This window comes from Leucopleurus acutus, assembly GCF_964270905.1.
Source record: "Leucopleurus acutus genome assembly, chromosome: 1".
Taxonomy (NCBI): domain Eukaryota; kingdom Metazoa; phylum Chordata; class Mammalia; order Artiodactyla; family Delphinidae; genus Leucopleurus; species Leucopleurus acutus.
The window spans coordinates 179609317-179632402 of NC_139142.1; the positions used below are offsets into that span (position 1 = coordinate 179609317).

The following is a 23086-nucleotide window of genomic DNA, read 5'->3' on the forward strand; positions in this document are numbered from 1 at the left end:
CTGGTTCACAATGAAGGGGGTCAGAACTTGTCACCTCAAAATATGCCACTTTGGCATAGGATTAATTTTTCCCTGACACAACTGAGAAACAGCAGACACTGCAGGGACTCTCTGCCCTCCCCCTTTCTGCCTAAAACACTGTGAAAGTGTCCCCCTCCCCGCTCTTGCACCAGGAGGAAAACAACCCTTGTCACTGGAGAAACAAAGATGGCCCAGAGATGACTCTGCACAGACAAATCTTACTAGGAAAAAAACCCCCTTATCTTCCGTTAGATTCCCGCATATACTTAACAGTCCTCGGAGCCCAGACCCCTTTCCCTTTGTCTGATCACCTCTCCACAATGTACTGTCTTTTATTAAAATGGTATGTAAAAATCTCAAGCCTAATGGCTTCTTTGGTTTTTAATTTCTTGCAACCCTTTTCTCCTGTTAATCTCTCTTTTGTCAGTTTAATTTACAGGCCCTACCTACTGAACCTAAGAGGGTAGAGGAAAAGATTTTCTCCCCTGGAATAAGGATGTTGTGAGAAATAAAGGAGGTAACAGCTCGGCATATAAAAAATGTTTAAGGTAGCCCTCTTCTTGATATCCAAGCAGTCCTCATCCACCCACAAAACAAACTCTCCCTGAGCCTTCATCTCTCTATTCTCATTGGCCTGTATTTATGTTTCAGTCAAGCACCTTCGCAAAATAACTCTCCTTAGAAGCTCCTGACTTTCTTGCTACTGCCTCTTCTCCAGAACCCAACTTCTCAAAAAAAAAAAAAAAAGTCTATACTTTTAAATTCTTCATCTCCAATTCTCAACCCACCCAAATCTGGCTTCTTCTCCAAGCAGTACACAAAACTGAAGGGCACCGATGACCTAATTCTCAAATCCAAATTGCGCTCCCATCTCTCTGAACCTCCGAGGACTCCGACGGTGCATTCCACGGCCCCGTCCTGCTGCGCCTCTTGTTCTCCTACCTCTGCTCCATCAGGCGCAAAAGTTTGCTCAGAAAACGGTGAGTGAGTCAGTTACAGGAGAAGAGAGAAGGGTCATCAGAGGGAGGAAGAGACAAATAGAACAGAGCGTAGGTGGTGTCGGCAGGGGAAGAAGCAAATAGCGCCAAGCGTCTGGTACCCGGGAGCCCCTCAGTGAATGCGTGTCTCCTTCTCTTGCCCCTGCCCTTTCAGGTACAAGGTCAGCACTCAAAGGATTCCGTAAATCGATGGGATTTTTTTCTGTTCACTTCGTGAAATCACGGAATTCCGTTATTTCCTTCCACATGCACTATCATGAAAACTTCTCCCCGAACACCGAAAGTAACTAAGATCGTTTCCAACCTCAACTATATCCTATGATTAAAGTTATAACAATGCTGAAAGTGCAGGAAACCACTTAATAGGAAAATTAGTTCTCTGAGTGTTAAGATTAGAAAACACTTCAGAACGCAAATATAAGCTCCCACAGCTCAGGCTGGGCTAACTTAATGGAAAGAAGACAGACTCCTGACCTCAAAGGTCTGTCATCTGTTGAATTCTAGTGGCCAGGGCGGGAGATGTCTCTTTAGGGCAAACATTTAGAGAGAGACTGGCCCACAGGGAAACAGGAAGGAGGATATTCTCTCTCTGGTGAAGTCAGAAGAAGGATCTGGATGCAAAGGAGCCCCCCTCAACATGTTCACTGTTACAGCAGACCTTTCTGCTCTGCAGTCTGTCCAAGAGCCACAGTTACAATAATTAGCTTTTTATAGAAATCGGGACCACCAAAGGCCCTCACGGGCCTCAGAGATGATTTCTTTCAATTTCAAAATCAGGTGAAATGGAGATAATTTTATGACTGGGTTTTTTAAAATAATAAAATGATAATAAATTTCTCTTGCCTAACCAGCCATTTCTCCATCAGTAGGGCTTCGCCAGGTGGATGGGATACATAAAGTGCGAGAGGACCAAAATGAGACAAGACTCTGATGTGAGCACCTGTGCTGTCGATACAATGAGAGGCCTGGCGAGTTGCAGAGCAGACAGACAAGCAGAGTTTTATTTTTGTAACGAGATTTAAATGGAGAATATTAATTAAAACACGTCTCCAAACCCAAAGAAGGAGTCTGGGTTTCAAACGAACTGTAGCAGCTGTGCTTCTTTTCCCAGAGTGAAGTCACATTTATCCTACACCCCCCAGAGGTCCACAGTGTTATCAATGGAGTACGCAGCACTTCCTCTTAAACGCTCACAAAAGTAAACGCCACCAAAAACTGAAAAGAAAGGAAGATGTTCTCGTAAGAGCAAAGAGGAAGCAGCAGGGTCTTTCCTTCTCTGCAGCGCAAACGTAACCTTCTAAGAAGCCAGAGGAAAGCACGAAACAAGCTTGGAAAAGAAAACAAGACTTTTCCAAGTTATTTACCCTTAAACGTAGGTGTTTTCATTCAGTCTCCCGAATCACTGACTGCTCTGGGCATGTCCCCAAAATTAATGCAATTGCTGCATCTAATATACCCCCAAAATATTACCTAATAATCACTACGCTCATCTCTCCTTTGGTTATTAGTTACAAAAATTGTAATAAGAACAGTAATAATCTGACGTGCTTTCCCAGGTGGACTCTATTGCTTGGGCTGAAACTGCCCTCTACCTTTGTTTCGATTCTTAACGGAAGGCTCACCTCCCCTGGACAACCCACCACCCGGAGAGCAGGCCCTTCCGCCCCCCTCCCCAGGCTCAAAGGCAAGGTCGGGGAGCCCAGTGCTTCCCTGGTAGGCAGCCCCCCTCCCCCGGCACCAAAGTACTCCCTACTTTATCACTTCAATTTGATTAAAAGACCACTCTCCGAAGCCGCCTATATTTTCAGGAATTATCCACTTCCCCCTGGAAGACGAACAGGAGAATCCCATCATACCCTGTACCTTCCTTCAGCTTGGTCACCAGAAACGCAACACTCTTAGAACTTTCCTTCTGCCCAGAATCCCACTCCCATATGGCTCTGCGCTTCCCCCTTGTCTGCCCCAATCTCAAGCCCCTCACGGCTTCCCAAACCCACCCATGATGCCCTCTGAGCTCATGATCCGTCAGCAGCAAAACGCCCTTATACTCTAGACTATTTTCCAGAGTATTCTTTTCCACCTGTGGTTTTCCCTTCTGCTATGGACTGAGTATGTCCCGCCAAATTGCTACGTTGAAGCGCTACCCTCCCCCATGTGATGGTACTGGGGGTGGGGCTTTGGGTGGTTAAGTTTAGATGAGGTCCTGAGGATGGATCCTCCATGACGGGGTGCCCTTGTGAGCAGAGACCAGAGAGCTTGCCCTCCCTCTCAGATGCGGGGACACAGCAAGAAGGCAGCTGTGTGCAAACCTTAGGAAGGGAGCCTCACCAGCCTGCCCTCCTGATGAGAAATCAGGGACTACATTTTGTTTGTTGCTTTATTCATAGTAGCTAGAACCATGCCTGGCAATAGGAGGCGCTCGATCAAGACTTTTTTGGAATTTGTTCAATGAATTTCAAGATGGGCACCGATATTGGATCAAATTATTCTGTACATCTAAAACTTAATGATTGATTCACTCCAAGAATTTATCTGGTACCATATGTTCTATGTCAACGGAGGCCCAGGAGGTAGCATTTGCCACTGATTTCCTTGTTACAGAATCCTACCCTACAGTACAATAAGAAATTTCAGCAAAAGTATCTCATCATCTTTACAGGCAAATCATAAAACCTTCACAACAAAAAAACACTTTGTACTTTTTTTGCCAACCTTCCTGGACACTGTCTAGCTAATTCCTGAATCATACATTATGTATGTGCTATAGCTTATGCCACCCACAGGCTTGGTACACTGTTCTCAATGGGTTCACGTTCAGCATAAGTTTAAAACAACAGCAACAAGAACACCAGAGAACTGTCCAGAGGCACATCTGCATCTCTGATTTTGCTGACTGACTTAACTGGATGTCACTTAGGCAAGACTCTTCCTCTTTCCAGTATAACCTGAAATGCCTAAGTCCTCCCCCCGAGGCTCTGCAGCGGGGACTGTCAACTCACCTGGGGGGCACATCTCCTGCTCACCTTGACTCCCCAGCTTCCGGCACAGTGCCCACCAGCACATGCTTATGACTCAGGAATTGCTTAGGAACCGACTAAATGGGTGAATGGGATGGATGGATGGATGACGTTTCATTCTCTGCTGGCTTCCCAGAGCTGGAGTGTATCTGATGTGACCATGCACGGTAATAGTTGCTGAGTGTCAGATAACAGAATGAAAGACCCTGGGAAGGTGCGGATGGACAAAAAACAATACGCATACACCCAGCAGTCCCCACACCACTGACCTCTGCACTTTCTGAGGCTAAAGAGCTATTAAGACCACAGAAGCAGATTGAGGGAGAGGAAAATCTTACTCAATAAAGGTGAACGTGCCTGGCTCCTTTGTGCCCTGGTGGCAACCCGATTAGTTACCCCAAACTCTGGCATCATCACACCAGTACTCAGGGCTCTTAGTCATTTCTGCAGTCACTGTTTGCAAAGTTACACTAATCACAACCTACTCTCTTAAAAACCCAAGAAGGCTCAATGGGTCATGTCTAAACCTTTGCACCCCTGGACCAGATTGTGATGAAGAGTACCAAAGTGACTCTTTTAGGTACACTAGATACAGATAGATAGATAACGATTAATAGATAGAAAGATGAAAGATGATGGAGAGATGAATGGATGAATATGATATATAGAGACAAATGATAGAAAGATATAGACAGATGGTGGATGGATGGGTAGGTGGGTAGGTGGGTAGGTGGGTGGAGTGAGGGGAGGAGAGTGTAGGGTGGATGCGTGCATATGTGTGTCTCTGTATTTTACGAATCAGGAACAACTTTCCCCCTTTGGTGGAGCTGAAGCTGTGTCTAGCCTCACTTATTTTATCTTATCCATCTAGCCCATCGTATTCAGACTGGTCCCTCGGTGTCAGGGTGAGTCAGAGGTCCCAAGCCTGGCGATCTCCACTAAGTGGGGCAGACAGTTGTGCTAGAGGGAAAGAAGCAACCAGGGAGGCTCATGGATCCAGAGAGTTTCCCGAGTGTCCAGGACTCATGCTGCTTTCTCCTACGTTCCACATCAGAAAGAAAAGGCAATAAAAATCCAGTGCCATATTTTTGCTTTTCCACAGAAAAGGCACAACCTGTCGATTTTCCCTCTATAAATGTTCATTTCTTAAACGGCTGAAACCCTGCTGCCCAAAGGCAGCAAGTGAAACACAGGTCACCCCTGCTGCTGAGGAGCAATTCTGTTAACACCTGTAGCTTCACGCATCGGAAGGTGATGTGGAAAATGGGAAAAAGGACTCCTATCGACTCCCCACCGAAAATGATACATTTCTCTTTTTTGCTAAAAACAGAGGTTACACACCGCAAATAATTTAAACCAAATAATGTTTAAGAAAAACCCTGGGCTCCCCCCAGATCTCTGTAAGGCACGTGGGATTTTATCCTGGCAGGCTGCCTTCAAACCTATGGCCTTCAGAGTTGCTATGAAAACACAGACTCCCATTCTTCCTGAGTGGGCGTTTTCAGAGCCATTTCTGCCAGTAGGACCCGGTCGGTGTTCTCCCATCTCATTGTGTGTCTGCATTAGAAGCTGAACTTTCCATCGCAGTACACATGGACAGGAGTGAATACATCAGGTGCCCCCCACCACCTTTTCCTCCTGTGCTCACCAGCTCTCTCTCTCTCACACACCGACACAGGCACACAACGCCTGCCTTACTGCACTGTAGACAAAGTCAATACCGCAGAGCTGACCACTCACGAGCTTGCATATAAAGCATGAAGCAGAAGTTCTTTGAATGCCTCTGCGAATGGACGACAAGACTCCATCCCACGATGCTGATGATCTCAGAGGTGTGGGACGCTTGGGATGCAAAACCTCCCAAGTTCACCGAGGGCCCCCGGAGACCTGCAGTTTATTTGACTTGGGGAGACCCTGGCGTTACTGGGGCAGGAGTGCATGGGAAAGTACTGGGGATAGAATAGGACAGTCCTGGCTGGCGACGACCATCCTGATCTTGCGAGTTTCATTTATGACAAACACCATCACTTCCTGTGGTCACAGGGCCCACTCCCCCTGTGACTGCACCCGGGGGTCCCACAAAACGCCCCGGGGACCTGAGGGGCTGTGGATGGGCTCGACCTGCCCCCTCCCCTCCAGGCTACTCGCTGGGAGCCCCTTGTTCGAGGTGACTGGACCTGACTGGGCTCCTGATCTTAGAGGTTGCCTGCGCCCCCTCCACCGCCCTCCTTCTGGAATCGAGGTCCCTACGCCCTCAACCCTACTCAAGCTCAGGACACTCACTGCCCAGAAAGTGAACAGGCGTTCATCCTCCCGTTTGCCAGAAACTTCCTCCCCTCTGGTCCACCGCCCTCTCAGCACTCAGGACCCCTCAGGACCCCTCTCCAAAGGCCGGCTCCACATCCGTGCCCACAGACCTCGTGTATTTCTCCAAGAACCAGACAGAGGGAAAACGGCCATCACTCTACATCTTCCAAAGACAGAAAAACGTTTAACTACTAACACCCCTGATGGCCTGAAGAAGCGAACGTGCTCTGTCTTTGCTCTAATGCCCTCATTCTCTGTAAGTGAAATGCAATTGGAAACCATGCCCAGGTCCTGGGCTGAAGCAGGAGTATTAGCATGAACACCGACACCGGCTTGGTGGGACTTACATTTTTCTTGCACTCACGGAACTGAAGTGCTTGCTTTCTTTCTTTCCTGCTTCATGCATTTTCTGAACATCAGCAAAAAACTAGTTCCTGTCATCAGAAAACTGCTCTGGCCTAGCTTTTTTTTTTTTTGGTTGCGGAGCACAGGCTCCGGACGCGCAGGCTCAGCGGCATGGCTCACGGGCCCAGCCGCTCGCGCATGTGGGATCGTCCCGGACTGGGGCATGAACCCGTGTCCCCTGCATCGGCAGGTGGACTCTCAACCACTGCGCCACCAGGGAAGTCCCTCTGGCCTAGCTTTTAAACTTGATTGCTGGGACCTACCAGAGGATTGATCAGGGCTAACTACTGCTGAATTCTAAAAATATTATGTAGTAAACTAGCCAAGCCCCAAAGAGAGACTGACCCTAAGGCCACTGTGTCTGTTAACAGGGTCCGCAGGTGGCCAAGGACCTCACTGGAACCACTGGGACGTGGGTGTGAAACGGTCTTGTGGGGACTTTACACAAGCGCATCCATTCACCAGGTTTTTGTGAGCTTCCCTGTCCCATTCTGATCACTGGCAACAAAACCAGGCACAAATTCAGGCAGGTGATACGGCCATGGCAAGGTTGCCCTCAAGGGCTGAAAGCACTGGGGGAACTCAAGAGAGTCCATTAGGTCTAGGGGCTAAATTTTATACAGTGACAGATATCCCTACATGTAACCTGGGCTTGGTTTCTTCTTAGACCAAATCTACCATCTGCGGGACCTGTGGTCTGTGCCGACTTAAATGCACAGTAAGCGCTCGCTTGTCTAGGGGTAGTGCTCCAGCAGCCTCCACTCTCCGAGGCATCGGCCCTGGCAGTAAGAAGGGCCTCTGGGCGTCGAGCTTGCTGAGCTGACTCTTGGGAAGATCTCACTGGGCCTTCCTTAACCTTCCCTACCTGCAAATAACCTCTGCTGCAGCTGAACACCCTCAACGGTTCTATTCAAGGGCTCTATGGCAAGTAGGAGCTCAATAAATAAAGTTTAGTCGATGGACAGAAGTTGACTTAAATTTGTTAGCTGATTTCCCAGCCCGAGGGAGTAAAGGCAGCAAACCTCAAAGGAACTGGAACATCAGAGGCTGACCCAGTGAGTAGCATGGTGAGAAATGGCACCGAGAAGAGAGAACGGTCAGGCAGATGCAGAACTCAGTGTGTGTTCATCCGCGTGCGTTCACTGGGTATCTGCGACGTGCCGGCGTTGTATTATAACAGCATGATACAAAGGACAGATGTTAATAATGGGGGGTCCTGAGTCATTTAGAAATTAATTATATTTGCCATCCTTGAAGCAAACTTTGGATTAACCGTTAATCATTTTGGATTGTTGGATATTTTGATTTCTGTACTTATCGGTTCCCAGAAAGAATACGAGTGATCCAGAGTTCATTGCACTAAGTGAGCAAATTCTCTTTCTCAGTGTGCGTGTTAGGGATATGTAAATGGAATTGCTGATACCTTGCCCTTTCATCCTACAGCAACAAAAGAGGTGTCAACAGATAAAGAGTTCTACCTTGGTAATTCAGTCTTATATCTGGGGCTGGAAGGTGAGTTTAAAAGAAGTGACCCGGGCTTCCCTGGTGGCGCAGTGGTTGAGAGTCCACCTGCCGATGCAGGAGACACGGGTTCGTGCCCCAGTCCAGGAAGATCCCACATGCCGCGGAGCCGCTGGGCCCGCGAGCAATGGCCGCTGAGCCTGCGCGTCCGGAGCCTGTGCTCCGCAACGGGAGAGGCCACAATGGTGAGAGGCCCGCGTACCGCAAAAAAAATAAAAAAGAAGTGACCCTACATGGGATAGGGAGAGTGGGAGGGAGGGAGACGCAAGAGGGAAGAGATATGGGGACATATGTATACATATAACTGATTCACTTTGTTATAAAGCAGAAACTAACACACCATTGTAAAGCAATTATACTCCAATAAAGATGTTAAAAAAAAGAAAAAAGAAGTGACCCTTATTTATGTGGGGTTTTCGTGTTCTTTACAAAGGACGACGTCTCTGGGCTCACCCTGCAGGGGAGGGCTCCTCGTCGCCTGCCTACCCTGTAAACAGTCAGATGGAAAGAATAACTATTATGGGCCAAGCTGGGGCCGTGCACCATGTCTTGGCTGCTGGCTGGAGCTCACTCCCCAGCATCCCCGATGGCCTTCGAGAGGGGCTGCCCCACCCCCTCTTCAGCCACCATCTCCCTTTAACTTCTCATCAATGGGATCCACTCACCACTCAGGCTGGGCGCCCGCCTTGCACTGTTTGAGTTCAGAACGTAAAGCATGAAGGTGATAGATCTCAAGAAAAGCAAGTCTAAATAAGGACACAGGCAAAGCGCCCAGGACGGGGTCCTGGCCCGCAGGAGACTCTGGATTCGAATCTCTGCACTTTCCACGCCTGTCCCTACGGTCCTCGTATTCAAGGCGCTGCAAGCGTTCCTTTCTGTTTTCCTTCCCATGATCCCACCAATGCTCCAGGCTTCCCGGATGCTTTTCCGTCCCCTGGAGCAGGCTGCCCCCTTCCCCCAGCCCACAGGCCGTGCAGGAAGTCCCCGAGATCTCCAAACCCCTGAGCCCACCCTGAGATACTGACTGCCCTGAAGATGCTACTGGCTTGTCCGTCCCTCCCACGACTGAGAGCTCAGGACGGGCAGGAAGCACCTGCTATGCATCTTCTACGTCAAATTCGCCTGAGCAAATAACAACAGCAGTAGCCTGGTCCCTTTCTTACAGGGTTGCTCCTCAACTGTAACCCCAATTTTTTCTCTAAAACAGATTTTTTTCTGAAATATGAGAAAGTCTTTAACTGCGAATACTGTTGATGGCCTGAAAAGGTAAACGCATTCTGGCTTTGCTGCAATGATCTCATCCTCTTTGGGCGAAATGAAATGTGAAATCTCACAGGGGCTCTCGCAAGGCGGGAACTGCACGGGCACGGTGTCACCTGGAGGCTGCAGTCACCCACAGCTTCAGCCCCATATCCCTCAGGATGCCAGGGAAGCCGTTCCCAGGCAGACCCTCTCCTCCATCCTGCCTCCTGCTGAGGCAGAAGGCCAGCCAGATTTCTCATTTTCTCTTTTCAAAACATAACATACTCTTTTATACCAGTGAATTTTACACCTATACGTAAGGACCAATGCTATCCTCCAGCCACACGTGACCACCCTGAACTCCACCGGTGCAGCCCTATCTGTGCTGTGCACTCAAGGCGCCATCACTTTGCCTCCTTCAGATCAAGTGTCACATCCAGAGATCCGTCACATCCCCCCCTGCGCCCAGACCACACGCTCTGGTCTCCACCGAGCCTTCACCCGACTGTACGTCTCACTTAGAATTACGTCATCTCCCCAAGAGGACCGTGAAACCCAAATGGGCAGAGGGCAGAGGGTGTTTATTTCTTGACCTGGTACTTGATGCCGTGCCTGGCTCCCAGAAGTTGCCGAACACACATTTGTTCAATGGTTAAATGGACGGATAAATGGATAACTGGATCGTTGTGCCCAAGGAATTAAAACCCGCTCATCATGGTACAGTTTGATGTTTCGGGGGTGCTTTTTTGTCACAAAAAGCAGGAATGTACCTACACAAAGACTCAAAATAGGCCATCTTTTTAAACAAAAAAGCGATGATTCACAAAAGACTTTACTCAAATGTAGAGCAGGGAAGGCACATCCCTCCCACTAGACAGGGAGTGTTTCCGGGGCAGGAACGCCATTTCTATCTTTGTACCACCAGCCTCCAGCTCGCAGGATTGAGAGGGAACAGGTGCATGTCATGGTACATGTTGCCTGAATGGACTCAAATTCCTATGACCCCCTTCTTCAGGGATTGTGCCCACGTGGCCACCACCCCGTGAAAACCAGTCCCCTGTGGCTGTGCTTTACCTCTTTAAGGACCAGCACACATTTGCCTGGTCCCACCGACTGAGGCAGCTCTGCGATCCTCCCCTTGTTGAGGTAGGGGCCCGAGAAACACCTGTGGTTGATGAAAAGCTGAGGACAGCAGTACTTCCCGTTGACGGTACCTGCAGGGAAGAGAAACACAGCTGATGCTTTCGGACGGGAGAAACCTGCTTAACTCACTGCGTTGGCAAAACTACCCAGAGGTGCACTGTGTCTTCATATCAGAACGTTTTACATCCACAGTAATATCTTAGGAATCCTGATTATTTTTTCTACCATATAAATGAACCTTCTGTTTATTATGCAGGATTCAAAACACACACACAAAACACAGAAAATAAGACAATGACAACTAAGGTATCCTCCAACGTAGCTTAAAGAGAAAAACACCAATTACACAGCTAAGTTCCCCTAACCTACCTCAGGAAATCCCGCACCCAAGCCCCCAGAAAGAACCCACTACCCTGAAGCTGGCATTTACCATTCCCACGAGAGTCTAGAAACTTTACCACACAACATATATGTGTATCCACAAGCAATTCAGGATACTTAGGTTATTTTTTAAATATTCCATACAGGTTTTCTACAACATTTTGTCAGTTCAACATGAGGTTTCTGAGATCCACCCAAACGGGTGAATGCATACCCAGAAAATTCATTCACTTTTCACTTTGTGTAGTATTCCACTGTGTGAATATAACACAATTGAATTTTCTATTCTCTTACTGATGGACATTTAGTTGTTTCTACTTTTTAAATATTACCTATGGTGCCTTAATGAACACAACTGTGAAAATCCACTCCTGCTTACGGACAAGAGATTCTTCCAGGTCTACAACAAGGGGTGGAGCCGCTCAGCCACCGGGTCTGTGTACCCTCTTTTACTAGAAGCGGCCAAGCTATTCACCACAGGGACCCAAATTACACTCGAATAAGCACTGCCCAGTTCCTGTTTGTTTTTTCAACTGAAGTAGAGCTGATTTACAATGTTGTGTTAGTTTCAGGTATACAACACAGTGATTCAGTCATACATATATATGTATATATCTATATTCTTTCTCAGATTCTTTTCCCTTATATGTTATTACCAAATACTGAGTAGAGTTCCCTGTGCTATACAGTAGGGGCTTGTTGGTTATCTATTTGTATATAATAGTGTGTATCCGTTAATCTTTGCCCCACACCCAGGCCAACCCTAGGTATGGTCAAGCTTCCTCATTTTGCCAGTCCATGGATGTGAAATGCGCCTCCCAGGGGCTTAACTCTGCATCTTCCTCATTAGCCTTCCTACTTATAAAGCAAAAGGGCAAGGTGCTGATCTAACTGTGTCTCAAGCTGCCATGGGGAAAACGCAGAACAACTAAATGGTGAGGTATCGCCGTCATCACGGGGATGCGTCCTGATGTCTACACACACGGACTGCGGTCACACAGCCAGCTGAGACTCATCTTCTCCTGCCACTGTTCCAAGTCAAGCTGCACTAACAGTATGAAAACTTTTTCTGTATAAAAACTTGTTATTCATTTGGGATGGTGATTTGACAGTCTAGGAAGCTTTGTTCTCACAGGACTTCAACTGACAACCAACGGGTAAGGAGGGAGACATGTTACTTTTCTGGGTATAAAACAGAAGGAGTAGGGGCTTCCCTGGTGGCGCAGTGGTTGAGAGTCCGCCTGCCGATGCAGGGGACGCGGGTTCGTGCCCCGGGCCGGGAAGATCCCACATGCCGCGGAGCGGCTGGGCCCGTGAGCCATGGCCGCTGAGCCTGCGCGTCCGGAGCCTGTGCTCCGCAACGGGAGGGGCCACAACAGTGAGAGGCCCACATACCAGAAAAAAAAAAAAAAAAAAAGGAGTAACATAAAAATTACCAACTCTGAAAGATGACATGGTTCTTTTAAAACCATTCTGAAGTTTGAATTTTATACAACAGGAAAAAAAAATGTCCATAGCTGCATTTACATGGAAATTTGGATAGGATTACTCTGCCCAGACCTTTAGGAAAAAAACAACCTTAGTAAGTCTACTCACAAAACTGCTCTCTTTACTACAAAGAAACCTTTGCCTAATAGGATTCTTCCACGGTATATAGGTTTTAATGCTGGAATTCAGAACAGGCTTCGTTTTGGCTGGAAAATAGAATTCTTAATCAAATATGTTACTTAATGTACAAAGATGTCTATAATCAGATTTGTGGTCAAAGGGTAATTCACGTCTGTGTTTTTAAAGGTTATTGTAAGACGCAGGACGTTATACATTAAAACACATATACTGTTCCCAACCAGCTATTCAAACAGAGGGTTTTAGGGAACAATTGAAAAGCTCACAGGGACTTAAGGATTAACCACTAGTGTAAACATGCAAGTGCAACTGGCATAAAATGTCCAAAAAGAAATGCCTGATAATGATATTTTCAACTCCTTCTTTTTCCACATGATTATTCATGATACACAGTCCTAACTGGGCTCATAATTTCCAAGTAACACACAGACCCTTTTCCTCAGACCAAGGGAAGTGTCTAGAGCTACTGACCAAGAAGCAGAAAAGAAGAGGCACCAGGAATTTAGCTTAGAATTTTTTTTAAAAGAGTAGGTATCTGTAAATAAGCAGCAAGAAAAAAAGCCAGTTGGCTCGAAGTTGAGTATTCTCATGTTGACCTAAAAATATATCCATGTCTCCAGTCACAGCGACACATTGGGAAGCGTCAGGGCGTCCTAAGTAGCTCGTTTACCTGTGGTGTCCAGGTGAGGGAATAAACAAAGGTCGTGAGGTATTTTCTCAACAGGCACTGTGGACGATGATCTGTGGATAAAGAAAAAACTCCCATGGGTTTCACGCTTTAGAAGAAACTGGTACCTTGCAAAGTCTTTTCATAACTTAAAGCAACTATTAGAGAAATCTAAGCTAAGAATGTGGTCAGATACAATGTGTGCATGTATAACAACAGGTAAGATCTTTGCGGGCAAGTCTTACAATAATTCCAAGAAGCCTATGGGTCTCCAGCCCCTGGAGGGGTCATCACTGATACTGAGATTCCTCTAGGTCACTGCTGGGCTTGTCGCTTGTTACAGAATTGTAATAATGTCCTTAATTATATTTAGGACACGCAGAAAGTCGGCTTGCATCGACTTTAATTAAAGTCAGACTTCTCATCAATGACTTTCTGCTGACTTTTGATTTCTGGCGTTCATGCTTGTGTGGGCCACGGCCGCACTGAAGACAAAATCTCCAAAGAAAATCTAAGAAGTGATGATTCTTAAAATGTGAAGTAGGTTTATGAGTCTATGACAGAAGTCTGTGCTGTTGTTCAGTAAAAAGTTGCTGAACAAATATAAAAACTGTCACCTTAGGGGAAAAGAGGCAACTTGGCTTTCCCGGGGATGTACAGGTTGGCTGCGTAGAAACCGCATAGCTGGAAAACTATATAAACTCCAAGTAAACGGTAACGAGAGATCTTAGTGGGGTCATCTATGGTGCTGGTTCCCAAAGTGGGGTCCCCCAGCTGTCAGATCAGCATCACCTGGGAACCTGTTACACCTGGAGATGCTCAGGCCCCACCACAGACATCCTGAGTCAGAAATTCTGCAGACGGGGCCCAGCAACTTGTGTTTTAACGAGCTGTCTAGTGACAGATGCGAGTAAAGCGTGAAAACCACTGATCCACGGAATTCATTGAGGAGTCATGAATTCAAATTTGGCCTCCATGACGTGACTGTTAGTTTAGTTTTTCCTCTCTATTTCAATGTTACCCAGATAAAACTGGAGTGAGATGATTAACCTGAAACACTGTTAGAAATGTAAAAAGAATACCCAGAAAACTGTTATTTGCATCAAATAACCATGCAGTTATTATTCAATTTCATTTTATTTATGTTGCATTTCAGGTACATGAAAAAAAGCCCGCTGTTTTCAATTCCCTTTCCAACAGTCTACTAAGAAAACATAATGACTTGGTAAGGGATGTGCATCGTAGTATATTCCAGACTTTTTCCAACATATAAGAATGTTACCAACAGTGACGATTTTCCAAAAAATATACAGCCGGCCTGTCCACAGGCTGTCAAACACCCTCCTTCCTCATAAAATTACAATAGAAACGTGGCGTAACCTACATTTATTCAGCAACGGAGGGCCCACACATTTTCACGTAGAATCTAATTTAATCTTCCGAAAACACCTGAGAAATGGGTATTTTATAGAGGAGGGTATTGAGATGGGGAGAAATAAAGCAACCTGCTCCAGGTCACTGGGCTGGGAGCGGGCAGAGCCGAGGCCTGGACGCGGGCAGAGCCGAGGCCTGGACGGGCAGCTCTGTAGGGCCCCTGGGGGCATTAAGAACCATGGGCACAGAGTGCCTTTACCAGCAATGCTGGACACTGGGCATCCTTCAGGTCGGCTGAGCTGGGAGGAAACTGAGAAGTTACGATCTGGAGAAGAAACTGCTTTAGAAGCAAGACCTGTGTCCTGCACATAATAGATGCACAATAAATAACAGGAGCTACGTGTTACTGTCCCCTCTACTACTGTGCTAGGTGTTGACTAGCTCTCTAATGAAAACAGCCCTGTTTCCCATCCTCTTGAAAGACACTTCAGAGTTTACCACGGAGTTTTTGTGAAAAAACAAACTTACTGTTTTTCTGGTTGCACAACTGCAATCTTTCTCTTCTTTTGTGCTGTAAAACAGGCAAAAAGGGAAAAAAAGAAAAGCAGCTGTGATAGCTAGCTAGGAAGAAGCATTTTTTTAAAATGGCTCAGTAGTTATAGAACTGTCTGTTTTAAAGTAACAATTTAAAAACTGAAAAGTTATTTCATTCAGGCCACAATTTCATCTTAATTTCTTCTAGCATAAAATAGACTTTGACTTTTCAGAAATGAACTCTAAATCGGATTTAGTACATTTAACTTTATCACTACACTGGCTACTTTATTCTAAAATGTGCTTCTAATAAAAAGAAAGAGAGCACACACATCAGACCTCCCAGGAACACGGCGGGTAAGATGGATTGGTATAAGCGTGATGACCCAGATGACTTTTTTCCCCGCAGAAAATGTGATAAGTCAAAACATTTTACCATAGCAGCGTGCTCCCAAATTAGGATTAGAGGCGTGTTTAGAAACGACAACGTTTTATCATTAAAAGGAGGATTGGTGCCTAGCAAACATATATGTCTGTCAAATAGTGACATAAACCAGCCAATAATCAACTTGGGGTTAAGAACATTTCCAGTTTATATTTATAACTGGTTAGAGTCACCTTCACAAAGACAGACCAGAGTTTCTGGCATATATAAATTTGGGCGTAGATAAGCCTGTGTCTTCCAACATGAGCAAAAATGAATTCTGACAGAACTTCTAAAGCTGTCCGAGTTTGGCAGATTCATTTAGACTTTGCCTCTTCAAAGCAAAATGTATGTGTGAGAAATAAGACGGAAACGAAAATAAATAAGAGAAATAGTGACTCAAATTTCATCTATTCTTGATTTTATTTAGTATCCAATGCCAGTACGGGCAGACCTCAGAGATATGGTGGGTTCGGTTCCGGACCACCCCATAGAGTCAATATCGCAAAAAAAGAGTCACAGGAACGTTTTCGTTTCCCAGTGAATATAAAAGTTATATTTACACCATACTGTAGTCTACTAAGCGTGTAATAGCATTATGTCTAAAAAAACAACGTACGTACCTTAATTAAAAAATACTTTATTGCTAAAAAATGCTAAGTATCATCTGAGGTTCAGTGAGTCGTAGTAGTAACATCAAAGGTCACTGATCACAGATCACCACAACAAATACAATAACACAGAAAAAGTGAGAAATATTGCAAGAATTACCAAAATGCGACACAGAGACACGAGGTGAACAAATGCTGTCGGAAAAGGGGCGTCATAGCCTTGCTCGATGCAGGGTTGCCCCAAACCTTCAATTTGTAAAAAACGCAGTATCTGTGACAAGAGGTCTGCCTGTAATTACTACGAAAAAGTATGAACTCCGTGATCTCTAAAGTGAAAAATGAGTGTAGACTCACTTGCCTAACTCAGTCTTTGCTAATTAGGTTGAGATGCCTGAAGTGCGTGATGTTTTGATGAGAAGCCACACACGACAGACCGGGAAGCGAAGCGCGAAACAGAAAGGAAACATCATTATGTTCATCTTAACCCTGTGGGATTTCATCCAGAAAAACTCAAAACTCAGAATGCTCGTCGCCTCCCAAATCCATGTGAAGGAAGGAGGACGAGGATCAGGGCATAGATTTCTGTCTGAGGCACAACCAGGCACAGGGGATCCGGCCCAAACCCGGAGAACCCGGGGAGAACCTGCCCAGTGGCTGTGGAGGCTGAGGGCCAAGGAACCGCATCATTTTAAGCGAGAATAAAAGAAAAAGAATGCCCTTGAGACTGAAATAATTATTCTAAGCTCAAATTTTTAGAAATATTTTAAAGTGAGGGGCAGTGATATCACTGTTATTGGATCAGATTCAGTGTGCAGTATGGGGTACAGAAGAATCCCTTAAAATCCGCCTCTGTCTATAACCTGGGCCCCCTACTTTGATTCACACGGATAGTGCCCCATCTAACTCGTAATGAATATGTAGTAGGTCTCTTAAGTGTCCTTCAGAATCTGTTGACATCAGGGAACAGGAAGCCGACTATGGGATGGAACTCCCTTTATGGCAAAGTTCTGAGCACCTACGTAAGCGGACCTTATGGTAGGATGCTACAAAGAAGTCAGCTAGCATATAAATTAATAAAGAAAACATTAGAAATATAATATATTTCACAAAAATTAAAGCCCCTTAACTTTAAGGACTCACATTTTAAAATAATACTTCTGTTATCCATTAGGGGGGAGTAATAAATGCCGAGATGGTTTAGGCTTGAAGACTTTTAAATGGTTACCATTTTCAGGAAAATGACCTACAATAATATATGTTAAAACACACACTTGTAGGTATTTAAGTGGTATGTGTGTGTGTGTGTGTGTGTGTGTGTATGTGATGCTGTGCTGTTTAATTACTAATATTGTTTTAATTTGGCATTTTTGTGATCAGAAGATATGATGCACTTTTCAAAGTCCCGTTGAAATCTCACTGGTTTAGTTAGTGCTCAGAGTAGTTAAGTGTTTATATCTATGTCAGTAAATTACTGGGACCAATTATGATTATTTTGGGGTAAACCTCATGAGGAAAAGTAGTTCTTTCTCAGATATGATCATACAAATGTATGGTATTTAGCTGAAATTTTTTCTAATCAAGATCATGAATTGGACACAAAACGGGGAGTGAAGATTCCAGATCCTCTCTCTGCCTCATCATGTGACTTAGTTTGTCAACCAGGGAAATGTTTCCGAATATTCATCTCACGCGGACATTTAAAGGATAAATGGGACAAAAGTACTGGTGCTCTGCGTGAAATCAACAACCTTTTTTGATTTTTACAATCTGGCTCCACTAACTATCTTTACCAAACTGCCTGTTTATTCACGCAAGTCCCAGATGTTACCCAGCTGGGCTCCGAGCAGGGCGATACTTACAGACTGTCTTGTGCGGTGTGGTCAGAGGGTAGGAGTTGGCTTCACACCAGCCCACGGGGAAGATGTCCATGGATTCAACGTCAACAATGAACTCTGGAGCCGGACTCTGCAGGCCTGCAAGGAGTCAAGACAGCAGGTGCAAACAGGTTTTACCAAAAAAGACACAGAAGAAGGAGGGAAAGTACAGGGCACCCCTGAGATGGAGGAAGACATTCCTCTGAATGTTAAGCACAAAGCCGACAGTATCTTACAACAGATACAAATGCCTGAAATTTAAAGTGGCAGGAGTACAAGGCATTCACATGAAGTGGGGGTCTGGAAAGGACAGCTACTTCCCCCTGAAAATGGGAGGAAGAGGAAGGAACCTGGGGACAATTGGCATCTAAGCCAGAAAGGCTAGAAGGAACAAGCGTCCTTCTTTCCTAAGAACAGCTTTGAAATTAAGGAAAGTGGTCCAGCTTGTGGGGTAGAAGCAACAAGACTTCTTCACCCAACACCAAGTAGAGGTCAACCTTCAACCAATGCAAGTTAAAGGCTCCAGTTGTAAGGAACTAGTAGGGCTCAGTAACACTAGTTACAAGTAGTGATCATCAAAGCACAATGTCCTAGGGACCGTGTTCGTTTATCCTGTGATGGAAGTCACTCATCCTGAACTCAGTTTGCAGTCTGCGTACTTTCGCCATTTCACACAAAAATCACTTATACAGGAATGTCTCTTTAGTGGGGATCTGCCTACGTATCACCTCCTGTTTCATAATCATAATGGTGCCTGTGATAAATCAGCATCGCAGCTGAGAGACTCTGAAAGAGAGAAGAGATCTGGATGGAATATGAGCGAAGGTTCCAAGGAACTCTGCTTACTGAGAGAGTAAATTTAGAACCCAGCAAACTAGTGAAAAGAAGGACTAGTTCTACACCGAATCAATAGTTCTTTAAAAACACACTTGGAGGGAAGACACTCTTGAACTAAGAATCAAAAGATAAAGAGCTCTATTAATAGAATGACTCCCTGGCTCTGACCACTTAATCCTGCTGTGCTTTGGTTTCTTCACTGCCAATCAAGACGAAAATAACACTGGAGAAACTCCATCACACGTCACGTGATGAATTTGGAATAGCATCCCCCTCAAAACGTAACTTCCTGAAGCTCAATACCAGCAAACACGAAAGGTCCTAACCATTTTAGCTACGCTGGCTCCTAGAGTACGTTATTTGATAAAGGCAGGTACCCAGTTTAGCGCTAAAACGTTATTTTGGTGTAGACAAAGTGCCCTGAACACTCTGACAGTGGACACTTCCACATACGTATTATCATCAACATGAGTCACGCTGCACTTCTGATTTGTCCTCAGAGGAAAGTCATTACTGGGATTATCAATCCTAACTTCCTTTTCACTGAATTCTCCTATAATTTGAAGGATACATAAGCTACAAGAATACAAGGAGGTTTATAGAGATTTTTTTCCAACACGGTTGACTGAAAGAAAGCATTTCTGTCTTGTATTATATGACTCAGACAATATTTAACCTATTTGCCAAAGAAATCATCAAATAAACAAGAAGACATCCAAAACAGACAAAAGGTAAAGAAACCCTCCAAGTAGCTTCAAATGTGGAAGTGACTTTTCTTGTCGAGAAGGGTGCTGGATTCTGCAGAGGGGCCAATGAAGAGGGTCACTAGGCTGTTTCCCAATTCACAAGGCACAGCCTCAGCTTCAGACTCACAAAAACACAAAGATAGAGCATATTTCTTAGCTACTCAGCAATTTTGCTAACAGGTTGAATTCATCTACTAGATACATTTGTATTTCCAGATTTCTGTTTAGGTACAAAAAAGATTTTCAAGGTCAAAGTAGTACTTCAAAAGGGAGCATAAAGTGAACTTTATAGCTTATTCCTTCCTGAACTATTTCTATCTTCCAGTGTTCTGCTAGTTCATACTAATGCTTTAACATATACACTTCTATAACAATATATACATTCATATATTTCTAAGGCCGCCTTTACCATACTTTTAATATTCTTTGATCGTGCTTTCCGTTCAATTAAACAAACACTTAGGAGCTACAAATGTGTCAGCAACCATGTTCTCAAGAAAGTTACAGTCCTGCCTTCCTTCCACCCCCAAATCTGGCCCATGAAGGCATCTATTAAATAATAACTGATGGAATAGCGGGGTATTTATCATCCAGGAAAGTATTTGTGAACCTGAAACTTTTCCAATCCTCTTCTGAATGATGAGTACTAATTTTTTATTTCCTTTTATCAATCTTATGAATCTAGAAATATCTGGCTGGACTCACAATAATTTTTTAAAACATAACCCATTAGTTCCCAAGATTAGAGACTCAGTAGCTTACAAAATAAGTCATTAAAATGCTGCCAAGGCTCCTTCTTGATTATTCCAGGATGGCCAAAACTACCTATGTGGAGAGATACTCCACTAAGCGCCTCTGCAATATTCCTTATCATTTTATAGAACAATGTCCGATGAACAACACAAGGCCATACTCAATCTCTGACTTTGTTTCAGCTGCATCAAGTCATGGATTCTACTTATTCATTCTCACCCAAAACCTTCATCTCAAAAACCACTGGGAAGCCTAAATCTCCATCTATGGGGCCATACTTGAATAAGTTACAGTACATTCCTATAATGGAATGTCCATCCTGCTGCTATAAAAAAGAATGAGAAACCTCTTTATATATTTATCCATAAAGATGTATATTTGAGTAAAAGAAAAGCAGGGCACAGAACACTGTGTATATTTAGTATGCTACCATCTGCTTTAAAGGGGAAAATAACATACTTAACATGTGCACGAGATAAATCTGGAAGAAATGAAAAACCCTAATTCAGTGGGTGTCTGCTGGGAAAGGGCCTGAGGGACAGGAGTGGGGGGAGACAATATGACCAAAAATACTTTATGTATTTTCAGCCCTTGTGAATGAATTACCTAGCTTACAACTACAACGTCGCCATCATCACAATGACAACCACACAACAAAGCTATTCAGAGAAGAAAGGAGGCTCTCACACAGTATGGCCACAGAGGTCGGATTAAGGGAGGACAAGTTACCGTAAAAGGAAATTAAACTATGACGTCATTTCACCGCTACAGGAGAAAGACTTTCCATACTCAAAGGGCCCATGTACCAGCATGTAAAGTTGGAGGAATCACTCTGGAACCTTAAAACGGTTTTGCAATTTGCGACATCCTGAGACTCTGTCCTCAGACCAGCGCATCCCATCCACTTCCACAAAGTGCCTCTGGCCCTTCTGACTGCAGAGACTGTATCCAGCTTAACCCAGCGGAGGATGCAGGGCACTGTGATAGAATCGGTGGCCCCTTCTATTGGGAACATCGGGATGAAAGAAGAGGATGGCTGTGATGATGCTAAAGTATCTTCCTAGGAACACAGTCCAATCAAACTTCTCACGGTAGTAACTGCTTCATTCCCAGCAAATTATGGATGGGAATGAGCCTGGGCGAGCACCAGTGGAGATGCAGGTGGGACCAGAGGCAGGAGGGCTGTGAGGGCAGAGGCTAGGAGCAACCATGGAGGAAGTACATGATGTTCACTGACTACACTAATAGAATCCGAATGGCCCCTGCATCTCAGGTGAGAGCCAGCATAGGAAGAAAGGCGAGAGGGATTGAGGGACTCGTCCAGCGCCCTCATCAAGAGTTAAAGGCCACACCAAGTTGTGATGGGCTCGAGTGTGCGATGAAAAGGTAAAGCGCTGGAAGAAAGAAAAGCAAGAGCTGGGTGCTGGAAACCCCACCCGCCATCTATCCTGGGCCCTCCATCTGCAGACGGGGGCCCCAGAACAAGATCTCAGAGATCCCTTGTCAGCTCTGGAATAAATTCCTAAAGAGTCAAGAGACGGCAAAACCGTGGCTGGCAGGATCGACATGTGAGAGGAAGCCATCCGAAGGAAAACAACAGAAACGGGACTACATGCGCGAGTGGAGGGAGAGATCCATCCGCAGAATGGAACTCTTACAGCACTTACTCTGGACCAGATACTTTTCTAAGTGGTTCATCCTCACGACCCTAAGAGATAGGATGGTTTTCATCCCCATTTTATAGATGAGTAAACTGAGGGTCAGGAAAAGATCAACCGGCCAGTGAGAGGGGGATCTAGGGTTCGAACCTAAGCAATTTAGCTCCAGAGCCTAAGAAAGCAATCGAGGCGGGCTCGTGAGGAAAACGTGGTCAGTCAGAAGTCACACTCAGCACAACGGCAGCTTGAAAGCCCAAACTTGCCTTTGGTTCCTGCTGCAAAGCCCTCTGGAGAGTAGATTCCCTGCTCCAGCCTCCCATCAAAAGCCTTCCCCCCAATTCCCATTTTGCTTAAGAAAGCCAGAGCCAGGGCTGTCGCTGACCACTCAGAACCTGTGTAACTGATTGGGAGTCTTCAAAGCCTGTTCAAAGACAGCACCCACTCCTGGGCCACGTTCCTCCGTGCAAGAATACAGGTCCTGCTCCCATATATACCCTTATCTGCTAAAGCAGCTTCTCCCCAAAATGCCTCCCGCAGCCCATACCTCTTTTTAAAGATTTAAAAACCACCCACACTGGCTTGAAATATAATTACTTCCACATTTGCATTTTCCCTTGTTTCATTCTTGCAGGTCTCTGCAAAATGCTATTAACCACCTGACTTTATCACAAATTACAGAAAAGGCTTAAAGAGCAGTTTTCTGCACCTGGTCTCCTAGACAGAAGAGGTTGCGTCACCTGAGTTTCTTTGCCCATTTGATCTCCTAGAGGCCGTTACAAACTCTCCGTGCAAAAGAGTCATCCGGGGAGGCTGACGTGAAAATGCAGATTCCCAGACCCTGCTCCCGGGACTCAGAAGTCATGGGTCTGGAGCAGTCCCAGGAATGTGCACTTTCACAGGACTCCCGTGTGTTATGATGCAGAAGGTAGCTTACTGGAACTGAACCA

General features: G+C 45.3%; 1 protein-coding gene across 5 annotated transcripts in view; it reads right to left on the reverse strand.

Moving 5' to 3' along the window:
• The window catches only part of SFMBT2 (Scm like with four mbt domains 2), a 210735-nt gene that overhangs the window by 29165 nt on the left and 158484 nt on the right, over nt 1–23086 (reverse strand). For all 5 annotated transcript variants that reach the window (XM_082848830.1, XM_082848827.1, XM_082848829.1 and 2 more), the window contains 4 exons: nt 18131–18244; nt 15231–15273; nt 13332–13402; nt 10586–10725 (listed from right to left, as the gene is read on the reverse strand). In XM_082848830.1, coding sequence (XP_082704956.1) covers nt 10586–10725; nt 13332–13402; nt 15231–15273; nt 18131–18244 — 368 coding nt within the window. The remainder of the gene's footprint in view (nt 1–10585; nt 10726–13331; nt 13403–15230; nt 15274–18130; nt 18245–23086) is intronic.